Raw genomic sequence first — 8,922 nt, forward strand, 5'->3', positions numbered from 1 at the left:
TAACGCTGCTGCCGGGCCCGTCGCCGAGCGCAGCGACTTGGGCCAGACGTGGTCCGAGCAGTGGCCCGGGCGGGAGCGGAGGGCGAAAGCAACGGAGCGCGCACCCCTCCGCCCGAGAGCGCAGCCCCTTAGGCGCCCAGTTGGAGTCCCAGGAGCCCGGCTTTGAGCCGGGATGTCCACTGCGCTGCGAAAGGGGGTATCGCCTACGAAGGGGCCGGCATCCTCAGCACGCTGTCCTCCCAGGGCTGCGCGCGTGTGCCGCCGCTGGCAGGAGGCCGCTTCCCAACCCGCACTCTGGCACACCGTGACCCTGTCGTCCCCGCTGGCCGGCCGGCCTGCCAAGGGCGGGGTCAAGGCAGAGAAGAAGCTCCTTGCTTCCCTGGAGTGGCTTATGCCTAATCGGTGAGGGGTTCCCTCTTTTCCTTGTCCCCTGGCTCCAGGCTCCTTCTGTCTCCCTGCACCAAGGTGTTGGGTGGGAAGGACTCGTGTGGGAACATTAGTGCAGCTCTGCCTCTGCTGTCGGCCCAGGTTTTCACAGCTCCAGAGGCTGACCCTCATCCACTGGAAGTCTCAGGTACACCCCGTGCTGAAGGTGAGAGCTCCAGGCTGCCCTGCACACCAGCTGTGACCCTCTGGGACTGTTGAGTACTCTAGGAAGTGGGTCAGGCACCTTGGGGGTCCAACGCTGCTTCATGGGGATGCCTGCCTGCCTGCCTGGTTCTCCTTTCCTGCTGTTTCCTCCAGCAGGGAGGTGTCAGAGGCGGGGACACCCAAGTAGGCCTGGCATGGGCAGAAAGGAGGTCACAGCTAAGGCGGTAGAGTGGGGTTGGCATCAGCCACCTGTTTGTTTCCCTTGTGGATCTTAGCCTGCCCTCTCCCAACCCCAGCTGCCCCTCTGTCTCCCCGCAGCTGGTAGGCGAGTCCTGTCCTCGGCTCACTTTCCTAAAGCTCTCCGGCTGCCACGGTGTGACTGCTGATGCTCTGGTCATGCTAGCCAAAGCCTGCTGCCAGCTCCATAGCCTGGACCTACAGCACTCCATGGTGAGCCCTGTGTCCCAAGGGGCCCTGAAAAAGCCCACGCTGGGGTGACGAGTGCTCTTGTATTGGGACCCTAGGTGGAGTCCACAGCTGTAGTGAGCTTCTTGGAGGAGGCAGGGTCCCGAATGCGCAAGTTGTGGCTGACTTACAGCTCCCAGACGACAGCCATCCTGGGTGCACTGCTGGTAGGTTGGCATTGGTGGGAGCAGAGCCAGATGCTGAGCTGGGGACTGCCAGGCCACTGACCCTGTGACCGCCTTCCCCCCACCTCTGCAGGGCAGCTGCTGCCCCCAGCTCCAGGTCCTGGAGGTGAGCACCGGCATCAACCGTAACAGCATTCCCCTTCAGCTGCCTGTTGAGGCTCTGCAGAAAGGCTGCCCCCAGCTCCAGGTACCTGGCGCCCTGCCTCTCCCACCTTGTATATGCTCCCCTGTCTACAGCCTGGGCCTTGCCCCCAGGTGCTGCGGCTGCTGAACCTGATGTGGCTGCCCAAGCCTCTGGGACGAGGGGTGGCTCCCGGACCAGGTTTCCCCAGCCTGGAGGAACTCTGCCTGGCAAGTTCAACCTGCAACTTTGTGAGCAACGAGGTCCTGGGCCGCCTACTCCATGGCTCTCCCAACTTGCGCTTACTGGATCTTCGTGGCTGTGCGCGCATCACGCCGGCTGGCCTTCAGGATCTGCCGTGTCGGGGTCAGTGGTTCTGGGTTGTGGCCAGGCGCATGAGGTGTGGGGGCCCTTGTGCCATGCTGGGGTCAGTGGTCCTGGGTGGTGGGCAGGCAGGTGAGGTGTCGGGACCCTTGTGCCGTGCCAGGGTCAGCGGTCCTGGGTGGTGGCCGGGCGGGTGAGTTGTGGGAGTCTTTGTCGCCCTGCAGCTTATGCTCACTCCTCTCACTGCAGAGCTGGAGCAGCTTCATCTGGGCCTGTATGGCACGTCAGACCGGCTGACTCTAGCCAAGGAGGGCAGCCCCTTGTTGACTCAGAAGTGGTGCCATACACTGCGAGAACTGGACTTGAGCGGCCAGGGTTTCAGTGAGAAGGACCTGGAGCAGGCCCTGGCTGCCTTCTTAAGCACCCCTGGGGGCTCACACCCAGCCCTGTGCTCTCTTAACCTCAGGGGCACCCGGGTCACACCCAGCACGGTCAGGTCAGCATCCCCTACCCCAGTCCCTGGAGCCAGAGTGGCTGTCACCGCATCTGCCTGGGGCCTGGAAGTGGTGTCCTGCCTGGCCTGAGAGCTCCAGGGGTCAGAGGGGCATGCATACTGTCCAAGCCCCAGCGTGGGGTGGGCTTAGGGACACCAGGGGGAACTGGGCTTGGCCTTGGTGGCTATGGGTGGCAGAGCCAGGTGTGGAACACCAGCAGGCACAGCTCCCTAGCCTGGCCCAGCCCTTCTGGGGCAACAGCTCAACTTCCCGTGGCCTGCCCTCCCCACAGCTCTGTGATCAGCAGCTGCCCAGGCCTGCTCTACCTCAACCTGGAGTCCTGCCGCTGCCTTCCCCGGGGTCTGAAGCGGGCCTACCGGGGCCTGGAGGAAGTCCAGTGGTGTCTGGAGCAGCTGCTCACCAGCCCCTTGCCCAGCTAGGCAGCCACAGACCTGGGACACCTCAGCCCGCCTGCCCACCCCCTACCTTTGCCCAATTTCAGATATTTGAGCATTTTTTAAAAAATAAAACGTTTTTGGGAGCTCTTAAGTGTGTGGTCCTCAGGGTAGGGTTGGGCAACGGGTTATTTCTGATGGAGCCACTGGGGCTACAGCCGACCCAGAGCCTGTGTGTTGTGGGGTCAGGATTGCCCCATGGGCTCTTAGGCCTGCAGGTGGCCATGCCTTTGCCTGCCCACTGCTGGCTCCAGTGTGTGTGTTCTACCCTCAGGAACACTGGTGAGCTTGTCTGTGGTTGCATGTGGGGGAAGAGGTGGGGCCCCGCCCAGCTGTGGGGCTCATTGAGGGGTCCCCACCTGCAAATTTCTCTCCAGCTCAGGCCTGGGGTGTCCATTCATCCACCCTTCAAATGAGGACTGTGAACAGGCCATACGGGGGGCCTCCAGTGGATGGACTGGCCAAGAAGTTAATGCCCACCACAGAACCTCACCCCGGACTCCCTAAGAGGTGGTTAACAGAGCGGCCCCTTCTAGAACCTGCCCAGAAATTCTAGAACCCGTGCGCGGTCCACCCTGGGCCGTTCCCTGGCCTCGCTGTCCTGCCAGTCGCCTATGAGCTCCCGCTCCTTCCTGGGCCTGCAACCCTGGAGAATTTGCTCACCCAGGTAGGAGCGTTGTTGTGGGCAGTGGGCGGCGGCAGCGGGCGAGCGGCCAGGCTGACCACCTCTGCCTGACGCAGATCCCTAAGGCCAGGCCCGGCAGCCTGCCCGTGACCTCCATCGGCTGGCGCTTCCAGCTCTGGTCCCTAGGACTCTCCCGTCCGGAGCGCCACTTGGCCAGGTGCCTCAAAAACAATAGCTTCTACCCATTCGTGCAGCTGCAGCCAAACGGTGCGCGCGAGGCTGGGCGGGGCGGGGTGGGGCGGGTCCGGGGACGAGCCTGAATAGGGCGGAGCCAGGTGGGCAGAGCCAGCGCCCTGGGCGGGGCCAGTCGGTGCTCCTGGGGGCGGAGACACCGCCTCCCCTAGCCCTGCGCGGACCCAGTCAGTCAGGGCCAAGTCCTGGCACCGCCACCCCCGGCTGCGGCCAGGGCCGGGGCGTCCTCATGCGCCGCGCCGCCCCCAGTGTTCGTGCTCGAGTACTACTTGGACACGCTGTGGAAGGGGATGCTGCTCTTTGTCGTCTGCGTGGTCCTGGTCAGCTTGGGCTCCCTGAGAGAGGTGTGAGCCCCTGGGCCCGACCCCCATCGCCCTCCTCCCCCAAGGGCCGGCCTCGCGCAGCTCAGCTCAGACGCTCCCTGCGGCGCCCGCAGGTACAGAAGCAGGAGACCTGGGTCTTCCTCGCGTACGGCGTGGGCGTGGGCCTGTGGCTCGTGATCTCGTCGCTGCCGCGGCGCCGCCTGGTGCTGAACCACACGCGCGGCGTGTACCACTTCTCCATTCAGGGCCGCACTGTGTGCCAGGGCCCTTTGCACCTGGTCTACGTGCGCCTGGCCCTCAACTCCGACGGTGACTGGCCGGGAGGGTGGGCCAGGGACGGGGAGGCCGCTTGGGAGGTCAGAGGGGCGGTCAGGCCGGCTGATCCACTCTCCCCGCAGCCTACGGAAGGTGCTTCTTTCAGCTGGTCCTCGGCGGCCACAGGTTGGAGCCGCTGGTGCTGGTGCAGCTGTCGGAGCGCTACGAGGTGGGTTCCGCCCAGACACGCGCCCTCTCTCGAAACAGGATGACACCGATCACTGTTTAAGGTCTTTGGGTGGGGCCGTTTCCTCACGCAGAGGGTAAATACAATGCAGTCCTCATTGCTGGGTGCCGGAGAGGGCGCCAGGGCTTCGGGCAGGACTGGGGATGCGGCCTGGTAGGGGAAGGAGACGCCTGGACGGCGACTTGGGGTCTGTCCTGTCCCAGCCCCAGTTGAGTGCCACCTGCTCCCACAGCAAATGGAATACTTGGGGCGTTACATCGCCCGGAAACTCAACATCAACTACTTCGACTACATGGTCACCTCCTACCGGCACGTGGTTCGCCACTGGCCACCCCCTAGCGCCGGGCACCGTGATGCGTAAGAACCCCGCGGGTCACAAGCCCCCCTCCTCTCAGTCCAACCTGGAGGTGTGACACCTGGAGGTGTGATTCTGAGGGCCTCCTCCACCCCAGGACTGCGTTCTCGGTAACCTCCCAGCCCCACTCTGGGGCAGATCAAATTGTGAGACCCACTCACTGACCTTCCTTTCAATAAAGCTGCCTCAGCTTCCACATGGGTCATTTCGGGGGCAGGGGAGGCACTCTGATGCCTAGGTCTTCCACTATTGCACACTCCTAGGACCTCAGAGAGCCAGTGCCTTCCAGCCCACTGAAGCAAACCCCACAGCTTGGGTTTGAAGGCAGGAATAGCTGGGAGCAAGGGATGGTATATAGTCAGGTCTCTGAGGTTGGGCCCATCACTAGAGAGGCTGGGAACTCTGGCCCCTCAGCCAGCAGCACTTAATTTGTCCTACCTGACCTCAGAGATGCTGACCAATGCGGGGAATCCAGAAGTCAGAATCTGGCCCATTCTGGATCTGGTGTCTGCTGCTATTCCAACCAGCAATGGGGTGGGGTACGACCAGAGAACAAGCCCTGTGCCTGAGGTGCATGCTTGCCCCAATAGCCACAAAGCTGCTGCCGCTTGCTCCAAGGGGGTGGGCGTGAGAGTCCCGGGCCAGGGTGCAGGGCCTCCTAGGAGGGAGGATGTGCAGTGCCCCGACACCTGCTCCCCATGCCCGCTGGAATCCCAGGCCCGCAACCCTGACACCCGCTCCCCATGCCCTCTGGAACCCCAGGCCCACAACCCTGACACCCACTCCCCGTGCCCGCTGGAACCCCAGGCCCACGTCCCTGACACCTGCTCGCCATGCCTGCTGGAACGCCAGGCCCATGCTCCCCTCTCTAGTGGATCCCCCAGCTCTCACTGCAGCACCTGAAGCCTCCTGAGTGCTGGGGGCTGTTGTGGAAGCAGAGAAGGCTGTGGGCCATGGGGTCCCAGGGAAAGCAGCACCTGGCTCTCCGGATCTTCAGGCATTATCAGCTGAACGTCCCTGCAACTAGAAGCAGCTACGTAATTTGCAGGGCTCCATGCCAAATGAAAATGTGGAGCCCATTGTTAGAAATTTGTTAAGTGGGGTGCAGTGGTGCATGCCTATAGTCCCAGCTGCTCAGGAGGCTGAGGTGGGAGGATAGCTTAAACCCAGGAGTTCAAGGCTAGCCTGGACAACATAGTGAGACCCCAGTCTCTAATAAAATAAACAATAAAAATAAAATAAAGTTATTAAGAATTTCAAGATAGGCCGGGCATGGTGGCTCACACCTGTCATCCCAGCACTTTGGGAGGCCAAGGCGGGCAGATTACCTGAAGTCAGGAATTTGAGACCAGCCCGACCAACATGGTGAAACCCCATCTCTACTAAAAATATAAAATTGGCCGGGCACAGTGGCTCACACCTGTAATCCCAGCACTTTGAGAGGCCAAGGTGGGCAGATCACGAGGTCAGGAGATCGAGACCTTCCTGGCTAACATGGTAAAACCCCGTCTCTAGTCTCTACAAAAAATACAAAAAATTAGCTGGGCCTGGTGGCGGGTGCCTGTAGTCCCAGCTACTTGGGAGGCTGAGGCAGGAGAATGGCGTGAACCGGGGAGGCAGAATTTACAGTGAGCCAAGATCGTGCCACTGCACTCCAGCCTGGGCAACAGAGCGAGACTCCGTCTCAGATAATAAAATAAAATTAGCTGGGTGTGGTGGTGCATGCCTGTAATCTCAGCTACTCGGGAGGCTGAAGCAGTAGAATTGCTTGAACCTGGGAGGCAAAGGTTGTGGTGAGTTGAGATTGTGCCATTACACTCCAGCCTGGGCAACACAGCGAGACTCCAAAATGACAGCAACAACAAAAACCCAAGTATGGGGCCTTTCTGAGCCTGGGGCCCTGTGTGACTGCCCAGGTTGCAGGCTCATGAAACCAGTTCTGCCTGGAACCATGACTTAGAGTCTCTGCTTGACCCCCAATCCCAAAGCTGCTCAAACTCTGGGCACACAGGCACCCTGACCCATTGCTGGGGCAGATTTGGGGGCCACTGAAGTGGCTTTAGGTAGTCCCTGGGAGCAATTGTTATTAACAGCACAAGTGCAGGGACCCCCACTCCCCAGAAGATGGGGCTGAAGGTGGCCTAGAGTGGCAGTAACAAACAGGTTTGGGTTGAGGGCTCCATTTCACTCAGGCAGGCAAAGTCCCTCTTCCCTGGAGCTGGCGATCTAAGGGGGCCCAGAATGGAGAGTGTTTGGAGGGGCAGTGTCCCTCTGCCTGGAGAGCTTTGGGGGAAGGGCATCCCAGGCAGAGAGCACACACTGCACAAGGGCGTGATACAGGACTGAGCCGGGTGTGCTGGAGAAGCTGCAAGGGGATTGGGCTGGTCAGAGTAGAGAGGATGAGGGAGAAGGAGGCCTGAGATGAGGTGGGAAGGGCGGGCAGTGTCCTTGGAGGCCATAGCTCAGAGCTTTAGTCCTGTGTGCCATGGGAATCTGCTGGAGAGCTGTAAGGAGAGATGCACTAAGACCCAGGGAGGGAGTGGTGGGGAAAGGCCAGGAGGCTACAGGAATTGTACAGGGAGGAAAGGGAGCGGGAGGGACAGAGGAGAACAGAGAGGAGCAAGGATCACAGGCAGTTCTGAGCTCCGGGCTCCCATTGATCGGATTTGCTGCTGGGCGGGAAGTGGGTTGGGAAGAAAAGGGACTCAGGGGAGTCCAGGGTTTCTGGCCTGGGCACTGGGGCTGGAGGCCATGGGGAGAGGGGTTGGCAGCCAGGAGTTCTGAGTTAGACAAGGCCTGAGGAGCTTATGGGACCTTATGGGGGAGATTTTGCAAAGACAGAAAAGCCCTGGGGAGAAAGGAAAGGGGGAAGCACAGACCTGAAACCATCACGCCCTGGGAGGTCCCTAAAGTTAAAGCACTAGATGAGATGTCCCTGGCAACGCAGAAGATGGGGGAGAACAGGAGGAGGGCCAAGGATGCAGCCCCGGCATCAGACACACAGAGGCAGACAAGAGGCCACAGGGGAAGAGGACCCAAACACAGGGAGAAGGAATCCATGTTAAGTAAGATGGGGACTCATAAGAGGCATGAACACCTCTGCAGGAACAGCCTCAAGGAAGGGGCCTCAGCAGCACAGAACTGGGAAGGGGAGGAGGGGGAAAGAGACGGTGGAAAGAAGCGGACAGTAAAGATCATGCAGGAAGTTTCACTGCCATGGGCAGAGGAACCGGGGGCAGCTTGCAGGAGGAAGGTCTTGCTTGTTGGTGTGCAGGTGCACATGACCCAACAGATATTTTATTTATTTATTTATTTATTTATTGAGACCGAGTCTTGCTCTGTCACCCAGGCTGGAGTGCAGTGGTGTGATCTCGGCTCACTGCAACCTCTGCTTCCCAGCCTCAAGCAATTCTCTTGTCTCAGCCTCCCGAGTAGCTGGGATTACAGGCATGTGCCATCACACCTGGCTCATGTTTGTATTTTTAGTAGAGACAAGGTTTCACCGTGTTGGCCAGGTTGGTCTTGAATGCCTGACCTCAGGTGATCCACCCGCCTCAGCCTCCCAAAGTGCTGGAATTACTCTGTCTCAAAACAAACAAACAAACAAACAAACAAACCCATAGAACTAGGGAGCTCTATGATTGTGGAGTTGCCCTGCTAGTCCTGCATGGCTTCTACTGGACTCTATTTATGTGAAAGAGACAAATTTCCAGTTTAAGCTACTGTAATTTACATTTGTTGTTCTTGTTGTTGAGATGGAGTTTCGCTCTTTGGCCTGGGCTGGAGTGCAGTGGTGTGATCTCAGCTCACTGCAACCTCTGTCTTCCTGTTCCAAGTGATTCTCCTGCCTCAGTGTCCCGAGTAGCTGGGATTACAGGTGCCCGCCACTATGCCTGGCTAATTTTTATATTTTCAGTAGAGACAGAGTTTCACCATGCTGGCCAGGCTGGTCTCAAACTCCTGACCTCGTGATCCGCCTGCCTCGGCCTCCTAAAGTGTTAGGATTACAGGCGTGAGCCACCGCACCCAGCCTATTTGGAGTTTTCTAACAGTTGCTGGCAAGTGTGGGTCAAACTAATAAGATTATTAGGCCGAACGTTGTGGTTTGTGCCTGTGATGCTAGCACTTTGGGAGGCCAAGGCAGGTGGACTGCTTGAACCCAGGAGTTTGAGACCAGCCTGGGTAACATGGTGGACTCTGTCTCTACAGAAAATACAAAAAATGAGCCAG

The 8,922-nt window shown here is 59.5% G+C and overlaps 2 protein-coding genes across 2 annotated transcripts; both read left to right on the top strand.

Moving 5' to 3' along the window:
* Positions 1–6: 6 nt before the first annotated feature.
* Positions 7–4,886, top strand: FBXL6 (F-box and leucine-rich repeat protein 6). The gene is made up of 13 exons (XM_011938027.1): positions 7–402; positions 529–592; positions 910–1,041; positions 1,116–1,223; positions 1,315–1,428; positions 1,497–1,728; positions 1,936–2,182; positions 2,473–3,302; positions 3,377–3,527; positions 3,762–3,856; positions 3,949–4,144; positions 4,234–4,319; positions 4,570–4,886. The coding sequence occupies exons 1-8, from the start codon at positions 173–175 to the stop codon at positions 2,618–2,620; spliced, it is 1,275 nt and encodes a 424-aa protein (XP_011793417.1). The 5' UTR covers positions 7–172; the 3' UTR covers positions 2,621–3,302; positions 3,377–3,527; positions 3,762–3,856; positions 3,949–4,144; positions 4,234–4,319; positions 4,570–4,886.
* Positions 2,860–4,886, top strand: TMEM249 (transmembrane protein 249). Its single transcript, XM_011938204.1, has 7 exons — positions 2,860–2,892; positions 3,192–3,302; positions 3,377–3,527; positions 3,762–3,856; positions 3,949–4,144; positions 4,234–4,319; positions 4,570–4,886. The coding sequence occupies exons 1-7, from the start codon at positions 2,860–2,862 to the stop codon at positions 4,696–4,698; spliced, it is 801 nt and encodes a 266-aa protein (XP_011793594.1). The 3' UTR covers positions 4,699–4,886.
* Positions 4,887–8,922: the final 4,036 nt, after the last annotated feature.

This window comes from Colobus angolensis, unplaced genomic scaffold (genome assembly GCF_000951035.1).
Source record: "Colobus angolensis palliatus isolate OR3802 unplaced genomic scaffold, Cang.pa_1.0 Scaffold17, whole genome shotgun sequence".
Lineage (NCBI taxonomy): Eukaryota > Metazoa > Chordata > Mammalia > Primates > Cercopithecidae > Colobus > Colobus angolensis.